The sequence below is a fragment of the Anoplophora glabripennis genome, unplaced genomic scaffold, assembly GCF_000390285.2.
Source record: "Anoplophora glabripennis isolate ALB-LARVAE unplaced genomic scaffold, Agla_2.0 scaffold94, whole genome shotgun sequence".
NCBI lineage: Eukaryota > Metazoa > Arthropoda > Insecta > Coleoptera > Cerambycidae > Anoplophora > Anoplophora glabripennis.
In genome coordinates, this window is record NW_019416228.1 from 169497 (window position 1) to 189696 (window position 20200).

Sequence of the window (20200 nt, forward strand, 5' to 3'; positions counted from 1 at the left end):
TTCAGCTATATAAGGAAGTCTATAGTTTCATTAGAAATATTGCTAGAAAAACAGCAAAAAAGATGAACTCTACTTTCATTAGCTTTATTCTGAAAAATGATAACCAGCTGCGAAAACAAGTTATTATGTTTTTGAAAGTAACATATTTTATTTTTAATACGATAATAATAACAATTTAAAACAATATACTTATTTCAAATGTTCCAAATGACCTCCATTTGCTTTCAAACATAGAACAGCTTTGTTTATCACTCCCTTTCTACAAACACATTATACTGTTGCTTCATTTAATCTCCGACATTCTACTCTTATTCTGTCTTTAAGATAAATATCATTTAGGTAAGGCCAAAGAAAGAAATCTATAGGGGTGAGACCCGGAGATCTAGCAGGCCATTTAACATCTTTATCGAATGTTCTTCATCTCTTGCCCTTCTGAGTTTAAAAACCCTTCTTTTCTTTTGAAAACTTCCATCTGCCGCCAAATTCCTGGCTAACTTCTCGAAATTTTTTTCTGATGGAAGTTGTCTGCGGGAAACGATGTTGGCACCTATAAATACCTGGCAGCTATAGCGTTCTTTCAGCTTTTTCCATACATGAAAATCATATCTAGTTTTTCTTGGTTACTGTATAAGTATTCGTGTTATAATTATTAGTTATAGATATAATAGGTAGGTAGGTACAGAATGTTAATTATTTTGACAAACCGTTATTTAGAAACGTCAAAATTCAGTTGTTTCCGCAGCTGGCTATAATTTTTCAGAATAAAGCTGTTTTTCTAGCAATATTTCTAATGAAACTATAGACTTCCTTGTATAGCTGAACGCAGAAAAACAATATCTTCCAGAATTGATAATGATAAAAAAATATATAGTGTGCCATTTGAAGAAAACAATTGACTATAGCAATTTTGACACATGTTACCATGGAGACGATCTAATAATGTCACTTGATAGAGTTTCAGCGGCGATTTAAAAATATATAGGGTTTGTTATAGCTATTTGTTAAAATAAAAAAGATACGAGGCCGCGAATATCAAACTGAATCACCCGGTATAAAAGAAATATAATTTCAAAAGTCATACAAGTCTATTATAACATTGCATCAGTTTTAATGTTTCGAAGTGTTCATGCATATTAGCTATTTTCATGGGTGTGTAGTCAAAGTTGTCTCTGATGTTAACAATTCCTCCCATTTTTAAGAGAGATTCTGCTACCGGGATGTATCCTGTCATGGCAACCATATGCATGCAGCTTCTGTTACTCAATGCATCGGTTGCATTAATATTTTTTCCATGCCTGATTAAAATGTTAATAATGTTTGCCTGCAATGGTGTCGTGCAGTTTAGGACGCACTCTGAAAAAAAAATGTTATTGGATATAACTGATAGTTAATGACCTAATGGACAAAAATTACTTTATCCAACACTTGTATATAATGACACTATAATTTCTTTGGTTTCAAAGGAATAATATGTGACCTATATAACTCACTAGTGAGTTATGTTATAAGTCACCAATGAGTAATAAAACTCTTGGTTACAGACACAATTTAGGTTGACACTCACATCCTTTGTAATATTTAAAAATACATTCAATTTCGTTAAATTACTTTTTCTTACATTGACAACTTGAAATTTTAAGTTACTTTTATTTATTATTAAAACGAGTGATATATAGTATTTATGGATAAAAACCTTAAAACTGGTACGATTTATATTCTCCTGTCAGTATTATCATTGAGGTATCAAGAGCAGGTTTGTTTTCCTAAGATTAGATGTCGACCGGAGGTTTGATATTAGATTTATATATTTTCAATTTTTTTGTAGTAACATCTACGTAGTTTTATTAAATTTATTCCAAAGTTAAAGGGCGTTAGGAAAAAAAGAAAAAGAAGTATGGAAGACATACGTTTTTTTAGAATGTTTTATATTATGTGTTTTTAAAATAATAATGAAAAAAAAAATACTCTTGAGTGTTCAAACTTTCGAAACTTTAATTGTTTTCTTTATCTGGAAAATTAATTGAGAATGTAATTTCAAGTTAACATGAATGGTGTCATTACATATGGGTTACAAATTATAGTATATGTATAATCGTTAAATCTTAAAATTCTCACACAGCACAAAGCACAACAGGACCGTCTTAACCGTATTGGGCGCCGGGGTGCGAACATTAGCCTGCGTCCCCCTTACCAACAAAAAAATATAAAATAAAATTTAATTTTTGTTCCATTTTTTTTATTTAATACTTTTAAGTTGGCAAACTTTTTAAAAATATCGTCTGTTTTGAAATCTACTTTCGATTCGATACTTATTATGGCCAAATTTGTCAATCTATTTTGGATCATGGTTGATCGAAAATAGTTTTTTTTAATTTCAATTTTGAAAACGACTGTCACAGGAAGTGTTTAATATATTACGTAAAGATGTTGTAACATTAGGAAATACGGACATTAAATTATTGGATTTCGCGGCCAACTTCTGTGACTGCTGATAAACGACGAATTTGTTCTTCGTCTTCCTTCTTTGAACGTACCTTCCATTTCGTGAATTAGACCGAAAGTTTCCGGTTTCTCCTAATCTGGTGAATAAGGAAGCAAACAATGTATGAGAAGGCTGTCTGCGATTCGGATAAAGTTCTTCATAATAATATGTTCTTTAGCAACGCGTCCACTAAAATGTTCCTGTACATCATACCACTTATCATGTCTGTCATTTCACAATTCGTAAATTCATTGTGACGAGGCATTTTCAGAAATAAACTTTTCTAAAATATAAACTTGACAGTGACTTATCGAAATTGTCATGTTATGGATATGTAGTTATTTCCAAAAAATATGGGGTATGTGTTAATAAATATTTTCTGTAATATCTTCATAACCGAGCATAATTTCGACTTTTGATTGATATACATTTTTTGTGTAGAATAAAATTCTCTACCTATTTCTGATCATTGCGTGTAAAAATTTAAATGTACAAAAAAGTTAGAGAAGAATATTCACAAAGGGTTGTAGTAAAGTGAACGCCCTGTATAATTTAACTAATAGGAACATAATCACTGCAAGTTTTGTTCTAAATGGTTAACTGGGTTCTAAGTTAAGGGAAAAATAAGAAATAAAAAAAACTTTAACACTAATTTTTTTGCGGCATTTTTGGTTTAAGTTTGGTTAAATCGACACCACTTGGGTTCTAGATTATACCATTGAAGTATGTAATATTCGTTAGGTGACACTCTGTATTAACGCAATTTTTTTATATAAGGCCAGTTAGCCATTAAATTTGGTTCAAGGTGCTAGTGCATGGTGAAAATGTGCCTTTCGGACCAAATGTAGGTATATTTAGATGTTTTGGTTCATCGGCCATTATTTTTAGCTAGTGATCAATTTTATTAATATCGATTTGCAGTTCCTTGAGGTTGGATCAGTAAGATATGCTAAAACTCATCAACATGTTACTACAATGGTGTCTTTTGTTGTTGGTAGTTGTATAGAGAGGATATAATATAAGTTCTAGGATACCATCTCATTCAGAGTATTCATTGCCTTGTTTTACCAATAAATGTATAGGTACTTGTTATATAGGATCTGTGTAAAAGAAGACAAAGATAAGGGAAAAATTTCTTTGACATTCAATATATTGTGCCATATCTTAATAAAAGCCTGCGGCATGTTGATACGTTGAAAAAAAAAATAGTATATAGATATCGCAAAAAATTGATATTAATCATCCATTGGATTTTTTTTTTTCGATAAGGCAGATACCCTTATTTTTTGCGCCATGTAGGTGCCTACCACCCGTTCAAAAAATATTTGAAGACAAATTAGTACCACCTTGATTTATTATGTAGGTATATTACTATTAAGTAGAACCCTTAACATTTGTACATACTTAGTTAAAATGAAAATAATATCTAATATTTATCTATAATTTTAATTATACTTACTTACCCAATAGTAAGTCTATAGTACCCGGCCTTTCCAGATTGACATCAGCATTGTGTTCCAATAATAATCTTACCATGGCTGGACTTGGCTTGTCTATACAAGCTATTGACAAAGGTGTACTACCAAAAACGTCTATGGCATTAACATCTGCTCCCGCATTAAGCAGTGAACGAGTGGCATTGAAATTTCCGATCCTCACTGTATAATGTAACCGAGTCCTTTCAAAAGTATCCCGGGAATTTGGATCAATAACGAAATCATTGTCGGTGGTATACATTTTGCAAATGGAAACATTGTGTTTGTTATCTCCGTTGCCTTATCTTTGTACAATCTCAATCCAGTAGTTATTCTTTGAATTGATTATTTGGGTTTTTGGCTGAGTAATACATAGGTTGATAGCGTAAAATTTCAATGAATTTTAACGTAGGTATCTGAAATTTAGAAATCTGAAGGGTCGACTTTACACTGAAATTATAAAATTACACGTTTGAAAAGTAATATTTTGGCGCAGTGTTATTTAGTTAAAATGTTTTTTTTTTCAGTGTGGTGGAAATATCTAATCAAATAAATTTTACAACGATGGGTAAAAAAAAGGTTTGATTAAAACAAAAAATAAAAATTACAATATATTTGCTACTGTTGTGAGGCGCCATAATGAAAGTAGCATGATAAAATTCATGTTATTTTCACCAAAAGATTCTACGGTTGACGACTTGATTAACTGCGACACCCTGTATAATTCTAGGAAATTATTTCTTTAATTAGTCGAAAAATGCAGTTATTAGTCTTCTTCCTTAACCTTCCAAAGTATGAAAACTATTAGAATCTGCAATAAATACAGAAGTACAGGAATATTTAATTAGAAAAAAAAAGGTTTTTTAGGTTTCAATCAGGTTTTCGTCCGCAGTATAATTAATTATACAACTGCATTATTTAAAGTTCGTGATGATATTTGAGTTAATCATGATGCAAAATTAACATATCTAATCGCAGATTTTAGTAAAGTATGTAATTTATTCTATAAATTGTGATTTGATGCTACTTTGAGTAAAGGGGTACCTAAAACCGCCCTGTACTAATCAAGCTTCAGCGCAGCGATCCAGAGAGTACGACGTAGGTACATTTTTCACCTCACTTTTCAAAATTCCGCCGTCGCGTCGCTCAGAATCGCTCCATACATAGCGGCCGACGACCTATATTGTCTGTGCTGATTGTTAGTTTATTTAAGTAATCCATAATATATTACACAGAATCCGAAAATAAGAAAAATCTTTTTTCATTTAAAACACTGGTTTAAGAAATGTTTTAGTTTTGTTATTTAAAATATAACTGGTGGTTCTAATTCTTTTCCATAGTAAAACGTGACTTATCACTGTAGGTATATTATACTCTTTAGGAACGTTACATTTTATAATTAAATGAAATAACACCAACAGAGTAAACAACATAATACATACATAAAATAATATCCTATTCAGGCAACCCATAATACACATTTCCCTACTTATATAAAATAATCTATACAAATATGGTAACGCAAATAGGTAGGTACTGAAAATGAGATTCGAACTCTATAAAGATAAGATTATGTTTTCAAAATATTTTGATTTTATTTTATTAAGTAATACATGTTTACAAACGTATAAAGGATTTTTTAATGGTAGGGAGAATGCGTCAATAATATCTCAGCATTTTCAAAATAAGAATCGCTGAAAATACAAAAGGGTGCTAAAAATCAATAATATTCAAAATTGTTAAAATCCATTGAGAACCTGGAATCGTGGAATGAAATCGTCCCCCAATTACATACAATATACCTAAGAGGTGAATAGGCCAACCAACTGAGCGAAAAAAGAGGCTGTTTTTACACTTAAACATTACAGCAAATTTCATGTACTTCCTTTTGAAAATACTTAGTAAATGAAAACCCAAGTGATTTCCCCAGCAAAGTCGTGAACAATTTTTTTTAAACAATAAAATCTGCAAAAAATGACATTTTTTTGTTTTTTTTTTATAATATCCCGAAAAATAATGATGGAATCGTTTTACTCTCCATAGGACTTTTGTAGAGAATAAAAAAAAACTATAAAATGGTTTTTTGTGCGACCCGATCGGTTCATTTTTTACAAAGAAAATCTGAAAAAACCTCTAAAATAGACCCGTTTTTAAAAATTAACTCTGTTAAATTTGAAGCTGGAAAAACAATCTTGCGGAAAATGACAGATAATAATATGTAGTTTAATCGTGCGCGATGCATAGCTTTTGCACAATTACATTATAAACAAATTAGGTTTTTTTTTGCACAGCGTGGCGATTTGTCAAAAATGGTCCGATTTAAATTCTGAAAACGGCATCTGAAAGTAGACGACAAATGTCCCCAATTTGTATATCTCGGATTTTCGCCTGGATGATGGGAAGAGTTCTCTGCTCGTTGGTTCCCCCACTACCGCTGTCCGAATATGGCTCGAGTGTACTTTCGATCGTTTCGGGCGACTTTCAAGGGCATTTTTAGCATATTTCCCACCACCCAGGCGAAAATCCGAGATATACAAATTGGAGATTTTGTCGTCTACTCTCAGATATCGTTTTCAGAATTTAAATTGGACCATTTTTGATAAATCGCCACGCTGTGCAAAAAAAAACTCTAATATGTTTATAATGCAATTGTGCAAAATCTATGCATCGGACAGAAACCATCTTGCACACGATTAAACTACATATTATTATCTGTCATTTTTCACGGACTTATGAATTTTTGAAAAAAGGTCTATTTTAGAGGTTTTTCCGGATTTTCTCTGTAAAAAATGAATCGATCGGGTCGCACAAAAAAACATTTTATAGGTTTTTTTTATTCTCTACAAAAGTCCTATTGAGAATACGACGATTCCGTCATTATTTTTCGAGATATTATAAAAAAACAAAAAAAAAAACTTTTTTGCAGTTTTTATTGTTTAAAAAAATGTTCACGACTTTGCTGGGGAAATCACTTGGGTTTTCATTGACTAAGTATTTTTCAAAAGGTAACGCATGTTTGCTGTAATATTTAAGTAATTTTTTCTGCCGTACCCGGACTTTTGGATAGCCCTGTATATAGATTCCTACTGGTTATTTATTTGACTGTCGCCACAAGGTTTCCAATATTTATAACAAATTTTATTATATTTCAGTAGTAACTGAATTAATTTCGCGTTTGTTTGTTTCAGATATGTGTTTCGACTTATGCTCGAATTTATCGGAAAAAATAGATAAAAGTTGCTTTTGATGAGAAAAGGGTGATTAAAATTTTGGCTGCATTCACTCTACATAAAATGATATGGAATTTAACTGTAAACAATACGTTTCTTGACACACAGTTAGAGAAGATGTTTCTTTTTGGTATGTTGATATTCCTATTACAAAATATTAATAAAAACTATTGATTTACATAATATTGAAATACTTATTAACAAATATGATATTTTCGTGCGGAAAAGCACACTAAATTAGTATAAAAATATTTTTTATTTATTCTCACAATACATTGTATTCTCAAATACATGTAGATAAGAGAACAGAATAAATTGTTTTGATATCTTTAAAACTTAGCCGCTTTCATTTGATTTCACATGTCGACAATTCTTACAAATATTAAAATATGTTAACCTTTTATTTTCAGTTTGTTATATTTAATTGAATCGAAAATTTATAGATAAGATTGAAGTGTAACTTTTTATTAATTTAGTGTATCAGATAATCATTTTTCTAAAGTAGTCCTTGAAGTCCTTGAAGTAAACACCATCAGATGTAAGTACTTATATAAACAATAATATGTGAATTGTTTTTGTCAGTCCCAATTTTAAATTACTATTTTTAGCCATGATTGTACATTTCTTTTAAAGTCGAAATAACAGTAAATATACAATAATAATAACAGTTAATATCAATAGTAGGAGTTACAGTAAATTACTTTTTATGTAAAAAGCTACTCAAACCTAGAAAGAAGTAAATTTTGCCACAAATTTATTAAAATTTTAATGGTAGCTACAGGGTGATCCATAGTTCTATTTTTTGTTGCGATGGGGTGTTTGCATAAGAAAAACATATAGTGTTTTGTCGCTAAATACGATTCTGCAATGAATGTTAATGCGAACTTGGAAGTAATTTCGCTAAAAACTCCTTATACAAATTTTTATTTGATTTAAAAAGAAGTTAATTTGAACCGTTTGTCGTTGTTATCAATTGTGATATGCTGTTACAGAAAACTACTTAGTTAAGTAACTCCCCTCTGTCTTTTTATAAGTAAATAAAATGAGGACAGGGTATGAGATTCTTGTTGAACTTCCTATCAATAAATGGCGCAATTAAGACAGTTTAGCATAGCACGTCACAGCTGTAAGTCAAATTCGTTTTAGTTTTATATTCCTTTTTATGTAAATTGTAAATAATGGTTTCATATAAAAATAAGACAGTATAGGACAAGTTTTTTGTCACATTATTTAATGTTTTGGTAATATCTGAAAAGGTGATAACACGCCATTTATTCCTTTGAGGATAATATATTTCATTGGGGCAAAATGTAGTGTCATATTGTCCCCTCCATTCAGGACCGGCGCAAGGGTATTAAAAGCCCGAAGCAAATATTTGTAGTTTTAAGAAAAAAATATTTGCTTGTCACTACTTTAAAAAAATTTTGTTTAAATAAAAAACTTTAAAAAAATAAAAGACAAAAAAGAAATACAAAAATAATAAAATAAAAAATATTCTACCGGAAAAATATGAATTGTTATAAGAAACATTCCATAAAAAATAAAGGAGATACTTATTGAAATAAAACCAAACAATATCAATTGTCTGGTGAGTCATTGTCACCTTTTCATTGGCATAATAGAATACTCAGATAAATATTAGGTACTTTTAATTAAAATTAAAATAACAAAGACAGCCTTATAACTGTCACATCTTATGTTCTACCATAATTCTTTATATTGTAATACATCAAAAAGGACAGTTTATCGCGTAATTAAAGAATGAGACGTTGTTAATCACGGTACAAAGGGAAACGGAAAAATACAAAATTAAAGAATACTGACGATTTTACCAGAGATGTAATACGGCTCACAATTTATAATATGTGTAAAGAAAATAAAGTTCCTACTTTAAACATGATTCGAGATAAATTAAGCGATTATCCTGATTATAATTATAAATCTTTAGATATTTACATGTTTTAGTATAGTTTTTCCGAAGTCAATTGAAGAACAAATATCTTTAAGGTATGTACCAGGCTCGGTCGTTAAGCAGCAACTCGGCTTTGAAATATTTGAAAAACTTGTTCCCACATTTATTTAGCTATACCCATATACAGGTCTGGTCGAACGAAAAGTGCAGGTGGTAGAAATGTATACGCTCAGTTGAAGAATGAGCGTGCGGGCAAAGAGCAATGCGCACTGTTTCTCTGGTCCATTGCGTTGTCAAAATTCAGTTGTCGTCGACAACTGAACTGCTAGGCGACTAGTCGACAACTTGTCGACTAGTCGCCTAGCAGTGCAGTGCGGGAATGCGGAATTTGGTGTGATTCAGATAATTTTAATTTATTATAGGCACCCTTCTATTAATCATTCATATTACAATTGCGAAAGGGAAAAATAAGAGGGATATTTGGTTTACTAATATTATCACAACGTGGCATTTTGGAGACCTTTTGAAACGGAACAAAATGAAATTTACCATCAATATAATAAAATTGTTTGAGGACATAAATAATTAAAATATGTTGTTGGTCAAATGAACATATAATAGAAATTTTCTACACATTATATACAAATTATTATAATTTTTTGCTATAGCAGAAAACTTTTCTAGGAACGCCCATGAAACTTATTAATTTGATTGCTCGGTTTTTTTATGCATGTTCAACTGACTTCGGAAGAACTATACAATGCGCTTTTAAACATAAAAATCTTGAACAATCGTATGGTAATTATGGAATCACGACGCATTGTTGCACTTCGGGAAGATTATTTACAAAAAATTAGAAAATATCGTCAACTAAATAGGAATACAGCTCGGAATATAATATATCTAGACGAGACAGGGCAAAATTTTTTTGGACGCCTATGGATACCGTAGAGTTTATGAGTAATACTCCGCGGTCGTAATTATAGAGAGTGCCGGGAATGAAAATCCATTGGCGTGTCTGCATAAAAGGCAACAAGATATATAAAATATTAAAAAAGATAATAAAACATAACATCTAATATTTTTTTACGGTTTGCTATAACCGACACTTTGATCCATTTTAATTATTACAGCATTTTAAAACGTCTCAGTTGTGTTTTTTTAATTTATAAATTTATTATAGCCATGGAATTAGACCCCTCGTCTACGCTTATGCTATGACGTTTCTCAGGACGGGTAAATCAAGTCCGTTTACACCCACTAAAAAAGCATTTCCCTATTTCGTACCAAATGCAAAAGACAGAAATAGATCGACGTTCAGTGTAACTCAGTCTATAGACGATTATAGATTCTATCGATGTGCGTAGCGAGCGGCACAAAGATACATAATATTGAACCGTATAAAAATCATTTTATATTTTATACGCATTATGGTAATAGTGTTTTTATATTATGTCTGAGTCACTCTCTATAATTTCTACCGCGGAGTATATATGTTTTTATACGGTTCCAATTGACATCGTAACAACTTTATTATTTATGTTGAATTGGTATGGATTTGAACTATACTGGCGGGGAAGTGTGAGGCGTGTGTACATGGCTGCGCCTCAGAGAACACCTGTTGTGAGAGTGTGCGGAGCAGGAGGAGAGGCGGCAAACCGTGCGTAGAGTGTGGGAGAGCGTACTCGTACACAGCGCTAGACAGTGAAGAGCAGGAGCCGTTTTCGTCAAATTGTTAAATTAAGTACTTAAGGGCACCAACATTTGTTGCGGAATGCCTTTGGCCATTTAGGTCGAAGACGTCTGTTTCTATTAGAACCTGCTTTGAAGCCATCATCGAGTGTTCCAGTTATTAGACCCCACGAGAGTGAAGTCTACGTCTCGTTCACCGTTCACCGCTGAGAACCCGTAAGATTGTTAAAGTTGTTTTACATTGACAATTTATTGATCAATTAATTGATGAAGTCGCTTCATCAAGAAATTGGACAAATGTAATGCACCAAATCTGCTGTCAAATAACTTCATCAATTTATTCATCAAGTTCTTGACGAATTAGAGCATGTTCTAATTTTCGTCAATTCCTTCGTGAAGTTCGGAAGTACCAACCCAACAGATTTCCAGCCTCAGATGATCAGTGTAATGAGGTTATGTTATTGGAATATGTAAATAATTGTGTGGCGTCGTGCTAGTTTTGCATTGTTTTTACTGATTTGTTACTTACAAAAACTAATATTTATATAATATGTGTCAGAACGGTACCGCTGTTGTATCACTACAATTATGAGTGGAAAGGTGTCATTTTTGAAATTTATTTGCTTCTTTGATGCATTGGTAGAACTGATTCATACGTCAAAAAACTTGATAAAGTCTGTAGCAGTGTAAAACCACACTGTTTACCAATAAATTCGTGAATTAATTGATGAAGAACTTCGTCAATTTATTGATGAATAAATTGTCAATGTAAAACAGCTATTAGACCTATAAACACTATTTGGTGTGCATGAATATTTTTATTGAAGTATAATATACGTCCTGACTTGATGTCTGGCGTTTTATTTCCTCGTGGTACAGTAAGATTGAGCTTAACCAATCAGCATAGTATTTCGAGTTGTTGTGGAATAAAAGATTGGGCATTGGCTTATTGAGCGACAGCGCCCCACGTTGGACGCCATATCGCAGAATTTCAAGTATAAGCCATCCAGCTAGCTGCGATTCTCAATTAGTTCCTTGGATTTTCCAAATTTTATCACCCTTCAGAATATTGTAGGCTTCAGGATAATGGTCCACGCTCTAATTTAAGTACAGAGATGCACTTGGGCACTTCATTTTGAGCTGTCGGGGATGTGGGCTACTGAGTCGGGGTAGTTTGAACTGCATAGAGATTTTTGGACACAACGGCGGGAATTTTGAAAAGATCGGTGAACACGTTTAATCCCCGCGTCGCGTCGTTCTGAAAGGTGTTGTTGACGCCATCGATCCCCGTCAACTATCGTGGTTAGGGCGTTTTTCAGTTGCTTGGAACGGTCTTGAGCGCGACCACGGAATTTTAGAAAGATAGGTAAAATTTGCAATTTTAGCTTCGTCGCGTGCTTTGCATCGCTGCGCTGGGGCTCTAGGTCCTTTTAGACTTCATCCTTGACCCTAGCTACGGTCGATTTGTTTTGAGGCTGATTTTTTCGGCTTAGTTGTCCCAAATGGTAAGTGTGGTGAATTTTCAAGTACAGGCAGACCCAATAAACAATTAGTATGAAATTTGACCAACAGGTCAATTAGAAATATCAAAATTAATTGGGCAGCACAAGATTAATGAAACTTGGGCTGCTGACCTAACTAAGTAATGGTAAAAATTAAAGTTTTTTTGGCTTAAAATAAAAATAAACATACTTAACTAGCACATGCGTAGTTGAACAAATAGAAAATATTTCGAAACTACATCTCACAAAATAAATTTATAATAAAATTTGGTGTTACAAATGCATTTTTCAATGCAATATGAATAATAAAATTCAGTAATGTAGAAATTTTCCGCTCCTAAAAAAAATCATAATCTACGCCGAGGCAAAATTTGGCGAAGACTGATTGGCAAGATGAACAACCAACCATACTACTCTTTTGATCATACAAGTACATTCCACGCTAAAAGTTGTCCTGGATGCCACATGTCTATAGTAGGATCATATTCGATGCAAAGTAATAAATCATTGCCTGTCAAGGTATCCAGTGCCATACGCTTTTAAGAGTTTTAGAAATTGAATAATTTCTTTATACACTATGAAGGGACGAAGGGATCAGTTCACGTCTGGCATCCTTGTTCCTACAAAAATTCCTTTATTCTCATAAACTATGTATTTTAAATGTAATTTATTATAAATCCAATTTGTTTTTTAAATTCCACATATGTACTAGGTACATTTTACTTCTGTACGCGCCACTGTTGTTTACTTGTTTTTTGGAGGCACTCTTTGATATACGACCAAGCTCGCCAGGTTAGTATTTGACGTATAACCGACCACTTCGTACACTCGATGCACCTGGGCGACTACAGCTACTACCAGAACACAGTGCGTATGCAGCGGTATTTCAGATTTTACATTGAATTTCATTTTAAATTTGAAATGATTTATCTTACGCCTCCTAAAAATGATGACACGATTTTCCTTTGATAAAAGACCGACAACTTTTAGCTCGACTTTGCATCGAATACGATCCTACTATAGTCACTAGCAGTGTTGTTCCAGAGCTTAAATAATTTGTAATATACCTAATCTATAGAAAATCGTAATATATTGACAGAAAACTGTAATAGGATTTGTTCGTTGACTGAAATATACCGTTTTCACATCTTTAAACTTTTGTTTACTCTGTGATTTAACCTATATCGTTTTATTTTTTAACAAAAGTTTTTTATTGAGTAAAGTTTCGTTTTGTTATAATTATATTTTATTTTAGTATTATTGTTTCTTCAAGGGAGCTATATGTATTTTTGTTTTCTTTGGTTGAAATAAATTTATAAAGATTCTGTGGTTTTTCATCTCCAGAATTTCCTCACTGTCGAGCTAAAAATTCAATAGGCTTTTTTTGCAAGTGAAGTTCATGTGACAACTAAGATCAAAAGAGATAGAAATGGTAACTACAAGTCAGATATTCACCAATATTCAATCGCGAAAAAAAGCCTAATAGTGTAATAGATTTTGACAACTTAGTAATAGGGTAATAGAATTTTCTCAAATGTAATAGATCTAGTACAATTGTAATAGCTGGAACAACACTGGTCACTAGAACTTAATTGACAGGAGTCAACATTGGCCCTTTTTGCGGCAGGTGTGCATTAGCTAGATGACAGCCCAATTAAATTTCATTAGATTTGGAGAGGTTCGAGTCAGTCTTAGGTGAGTTTTAGGTAGTAGCGGCGCCTAAAGTAACGCATAGTTTCACCTAAAATGTCCGTTTGGTTGTGCAATTTAAAATTATTTTTAATTTTATGCAAATTTTATAATTTAGGTATAATTCTACGAGTATATTGAAAATCAGGCTGTAGGTATTCCGCTTCTCTTCGTAGCGTTGTTTACGGTTGTTGTCATGGCAACCACTCGGGCTTTATATAATAATTGTAGAAATGTTTCCTATGTATGCTCCAGTACCTATGTAGTTTCTTGGAAATGCCATTTCCCAGATGGAAAATTGAGGACAAAAAGGATTTTTTAAATTGCGAGAGACTTTATTCTCTCGATATGGAAAAAAGGGGAAGTCAAAAGACAATGTGTACGTTAGAAAGTTACGGTATTCGGAGTATAAGTGGTTATGTGGCAGTATTTATTTAAAAAAACTTTTCTGTATGCCGTGTTTAATTGTGAGTGTAAAGTCGGGCGTGTGGAATAAGGGGGGATTTAACAATTTTGGGAACGTCACGTGAGGCTGTTGTAATTACGAAGCTTGTTTGGAACATACATATACGGTGTGCCTTAATGTTAGCAGAAATCCACAAGCCGAATTAATATTTCTATTTTTTATAAAATCTAAATGAAAATCCTTCTCGTGAACGTCAGTTTTTCGGTAATATTGCAAAAGAAACTAAAAATTTCCAGATTCATTTAAAGCCGTTTGACCTTGAAAATTTTCGCGCTTTGTTTTTCTTTTTAGTCAGTCAATGAATATGCTTCACCTAATCTCATTGTTACGAGCCACCCCTGGTTTTAGGTGGTTTCGCATAGACCTTTTGCCTTAAAAGTATATTTTAAGCAAAACAAAAGTGTATAAACTCGTGCATAAATAAGCTTTCCCATAAAAGCGATGGGAATTTTAAAAACTATCCAAAATTAGGCTATTTTCTTTTAGTAAACTGCTGAAGAAATCATACGCAACTTTGTTATCTATTTATTTTGTACCATTAAAAATTAATTTTTTTTTCAATTTATTGCAACCAAATTTTCAATTTTCTGTGCAATGTGATTAATATAAAAATAACTTAAATAATCAGTAAAAATTTAATAATAAATAATTATTTGTATTTGTTAATTAAAATTTTTTGTGGCTTGTGACTTTCCGATATCTAAATATAAGTTCGGTATCTTTTGTGACTTTCTGATATCTGAATGTAAGTTCATTTATAGTAGATAACAAGAAAAGTAAATAATACTTTAAAGTGGTGATAATGTGATGCTAATAATATAAATGGGTTTTTTTATGTCAAATGAAATAAAATCTCAGTAGGTAAATCCCTCTTAGTTATCAACTCATCGCTAAGAATAAAGAGTAATACTGGAATGTGAGATTACAATAAAGATAATACTTCAAGTTATTGTGTCATAACAGGCCCGGTCTGGCTCTTTCAGGGGCCGTCGGGAAAAATCGAAATCGGGGCCTATTTGGTTTTGTCTGTTATTAGGGTGCATATCGACTCTCCCAAGGAAAACTGTCGTATCTCAAATTTGGTGACACTGAGCTAATTGCATTTGAATAGTTGAGAAAATAATAATGTTCGTTATTTTTTTTATTACAAGAGCTAAATCGTTCTTCTTTAACAAAGTAATTATTGTTTAGGTCTTAATTAATTATTGATGATCTAAATAAAATAGTTTAGGATAAGAAAAAATGGATTTTGACAGTTTTCGTCAACAAAATTTTTATTGAGAAACAACTTGCTACACTAACATAATAAGGTACAGAAAAATTAAACATTTTCTATTTTTAGATAAAAAATAATTGTTAATAATCAATAATGACATAAAAGGAAAATTGATTACGATACAGTCAGTCATTTTCTTGATCAATATTACTTTCTTCCTGGTGGTCAGTCTTACTACCAGGCCGAAGGGAGTTATAAAATCCATGATACATCGGTGGTATTAAATTAGCCTTACACAGACCCAAAAGACCACTTAATTTTTTATCATCAATTGGCAGCAAACCTTGATACAATCTTGGAAATTGATATTCTTCCCATTTGCGTGTATTTTTTGTAAGTCTAGTTCTAGTTCTTTATGATTTTCTCCAAAATTATACACAAAGAATACTTTATTGGGAGACTTTGGATCGCAGTGGATTTCTCTGATTTTGCTGATTTTTACAGCCTCTCCAGTAATATCTTTTCCAGTTTTGTTTCTTTACCATTGGTTTAAAAATTACAAAATCTTCTTGAGGCATTTCTTGTACTTTGTACTGTAACTGGCAGTAACTTTAGCCATTTTTGTTATACGAATCCACTGATCAGGAGTGTATATAGCAGAGTGACGTTTTTTTGCAACTTCAGTCACAACGTGCATGCTGTTATTTTCATTCTGCGTGTGTCCAATTTCAAGAAAACGGTGTGTTATTTCCAAATCGAAAGTCATTGATGCATAAGCAAACATCGCAAAAATAAAACGATTACGGTTTTGACTACCGCAATTGTCGGAATAAAGAATAACCTTTTGTATGCCATTTTCTTTAACACTTTATAAAAAGATGCGTAAACAACTTCCAATTTCATCCGGTCCTCTCTTCGATATTTGCTCATGCCATACATAGCAATATCCTTGATTGCTGCCAAAATAAATACATTGTAAAGTTGTAGGTATGTTGCGATTTTACTTTTATAATTAAAATCGTTGACTTCTGACTTGGGCGTTACTAACACCTTCTGCAAATCAAAGCATGCTGTTATTACAGATTTATCATTTTTTGACAATTCTTTATCAATGTCTTTCAGACTTTGAACCGCGATTTTGTTTAAATTATGATTATTATAATCATCTTCCATTTTTTCTGTTTTCTTCTCGGGATCTGTATTCTTAGAGGCACTACACACAGAACACTGATCTTTTTTTGACTTAAAGAAAGCTATATTAAATTTCGAATTAAGAGTATCCCTGTATTGTCTGAGTGTAGCTACTGCATTCCATTTTTTGTTGTTTTGCATATTCTAAATACATTCATTCTGAGCATTCGTGAAATACTCAAACCTTCTTCCAATAGTACATTCGTTTTGAGTTTTTTTTTGTATAATGAGAAGGCATAAGTGGAAAAAGTTTTATGTGTTCCATAATGTTTTTTATTAGAGCATCCGGGTTCCTATGGGGTCTAGTGTTGTGTTTTCCTCTTCTGTCCCGTTCTAAGGTACCACCTTCAGCAATTTTTTGCAAAGCGGTGCTTATAACTGTTTCAGAAATTGCAAGCGTATTTAAGAACATCGTTTTGCAAATTTGTTTCTCAATGACAAACTTACAATTGCGAGAGAAATTCCTTCTGGAATATTTATTATGTACAGTAACCTGCTCTTTTTCTCGTTGTGTCACGCACCTTTACAAGAAAATCCCACTGTCGAGTATGATCTTCAAAATTCGTCAAAAATGACTTTTATAGCTTCTTCATTTATTTTTTGTTGCATTTATACCTGCAAGTTTCTTTACAAGGTGATTTCATTACCTTTGCAAAAATAAGTTTGTCTTTACGATTTTTATGTAATAAAAATTTCATTCAAATTTAAATTTATAAATTGATTTTGTCTCACTAACGCAGCGTGCAACGCGCAAACGCGGCAGACATGACAGAAGCTATTTACATGCTGCCATCTGGATCGAGCTTGCAAGGCAAACTCTCCCATCTATTTGCAGCTCAAATTAAAGCTTATTAGTTATTTCAAGCACCATCTTTAAAATATTAAAAATATACTTTTGATATACTTACCCTTACAGTACTTATTCTGTTTTTTAATTAATTTATGTTGTTTATTAATTAATATTTTTTTTAACAGAAAAAAAACTCATTGGGATAGGTGACTTTGAATCGTTATTTCTCCGGTTCCAGTACAATCTACGAATATCTATTTGCAGTTCAAATTAAAGCTCATTTCAAGCGCTATGCCGCTATCCTGTAGGAATATAAGTATACTTACCTCTGCAGTATTCATGCCGTTTTCACAGATTTTATTTACGCTATAACTCTATAGGCTACGTTCAAACTATTATTGGTTTTAAAATTATATAAAATTATATTAATATAAGAAAAAAACTTAAACCTATCGATCCAGGATACAGGATACAGGAAATCAATAATAGTTTGGACATTATTATTTATATTCTCATTTTTTCTTCTGAGCACATAACTTATACGGCTATAGGGTAAAGGGTTATTATAAGGTTAAAAGACTTACAATTTGGGATATATTAATTTATCTCGTTTTTCCTCCTAGTCCACGGCTTTATAGATAAAGGAGTTATTAGATTAAAGGGCGTACGGTTTGGAATATATATTTATTTCTCTCTTTCTTTCCTGTAGGTACACTGTTTATAGGGGTATAGGGCAAAATAATAAAATTTGTATTATTTTTATGACCTGGAAAAATCCCATTTCTACAAAAGATTCAATTTTCATTTTTACGTTTTTCTTTTTTCTTTTCAATTTACGGTGGCTATATCTCAAGAATTTACAAAAAAATGTTCTTATACTTTTGGCGCCTCGTTAGTCGTTTGGAGGCCTATCTTCCAAAATAAGTCGGATTTTGCCGACTGCCCGACCTGGCCAGACCGGGCCTGAGTCATAATGCAATCAGCATATTAAATTGTTATTGTTGCCCAGGAAGAACCTCGAAGAGGTTTGAGCATGCCTTGCCAAAAATCAGTTTTTACTTATTTTATATTATCTTCGATATGATTCTGCAACTACTCTACAATCTCTACCTCGCTGTGATACACAACTCGTTTTCATATAACCCCATATACAAAAGTCCATAGGATTTAAGTCTGGCGAGCGCGCTGGCCATCTTAGGATCCCTCCTCTCCCTATTCACCGATTTGGACATTGATCGTTTAACAATCCACGGACATCGCGAGCAAAATGGGCCGGAGCTCCGTCGTGCATATACCACACATCTCGTAGCATCTAAAAGGGAAGGTTTTCAAACAATTTTACTAAAAACTGAAAGTAACCCGGCCCATTCAGATGTTCAGGTAGAAAATGCGGCCCAATTAAACGATCGCCGTATACTCCTGCCCATACATTGACACCGAATCTCCTCTGAAAGCTAAACCGACGAGTAGTATGCAGGTTTTCATCTGACCAAATGTGACTATTACGGCTGCAAAGAAATTAGCTCTGTTTCACTTTAAATAAAATTTAATATTGTAGTTACAAAACTCGAAGAGTTTAAATTTCATTTCATAACCATTTCAGTCTCATTACAGAAATAATGACATAAAAAACCAACACTCACTAGATAAATTATAAAGAGAGGGTGAAATATATGTAGTATTTAAATATTGACTGTAAGTAATAAAAGAGAGACTTGTATATTCCATAAAAAATAATTGGATGGAGACAAATAAACAACTCGGTACGTCTTTCCGACCTAGGCTAACTTGTCCAAATCACTAACCTTCTAATCCTGTCAATTGCTTCGTGATAAAACTACCCGTTTTACCCTAAGCATACGGTTCGGTTTTTTTTCGAAATAAAGCAAGATCTTGAATAAATCTTTATTCTTTAGGTGTATTAGAATCTTTTCAAAAGTAAAATTCAAACGAAAAACTTATTTATTTGACACTGACTGTTCTCTTTTTTCTGCCTGCCCAGATTCTCTGTCCTAAAAAACATTCTTCAATACACAGTAAGGTGGCTATGACAAACCCATTTGTGACTTGCACGTGCACTATATGACTGTAGTAGGATCGTATTCGATGCAAAGTAGAGCAAAAAGTTGTCGGTTTTTGATCAAAGGAAAATCGTGTCACCACTTTTAGAAGGCGTAAGATGAACCATTTCAAATTTAAAATGAAATTGAATGTAAAATCTGAAATGCCGCTGCATACGTACTGTGTTCTGGTAGTAACTGTAGTCGCCCAGGTACATCGAGTGTACGAAGTGGTCGGTTATACGTCAACTACTAACCTGGCGAGCTTGGTCGTAAATCAGAGAGCGCCTCCAAAAAACAAGTAAACAACAGTGGCGCCTACAAAGGTAAAATATAGTACAAATGTGGAATTTAAAAAACAAATTGGATTTATAATAAATTACATTTAAAATAAATAGTTTATGAGAATAAAGAAATATTTGTAGGAACAAGGGTGCTTCGTCCCTTCATAATGTATAAAGAAATTATTAAATTTCTTAAACCCTTAAAAGCGTA

The 20200-nt window shown here is 32.5% G+C and overlaps 1 protein-coding gene across 1 annotated transcript; it reads right to left on the minus strand.

Annotated features, from left to right (window-relative positions):
• Positions 1-1045: 1045 nt before the first annotated feature.
• LOC108903533 (ankyrin repeat and KH domain-containing protein mask) lies at positions 1046-4207 on the minus strand. Its single transcript, XM_018705751.2, has 2 exons — positions 3946-4207; positions 1046-1353 (listed from the first exon to the last, which is right to left on the minus strand). Exons 1-2 carry the CDS (start codon positions 4016-4018, stop codon positions 1076-1078), a joined length of 351 nt encoding a protein of 116 aa, XP_018561267.1. The 5' UTR covers positions 4019-4207; the 3' UTR covers positions 1046-1075.
• Between the last annotated feature and the right edge of the window lie 15993 nt (positions 4208-20200).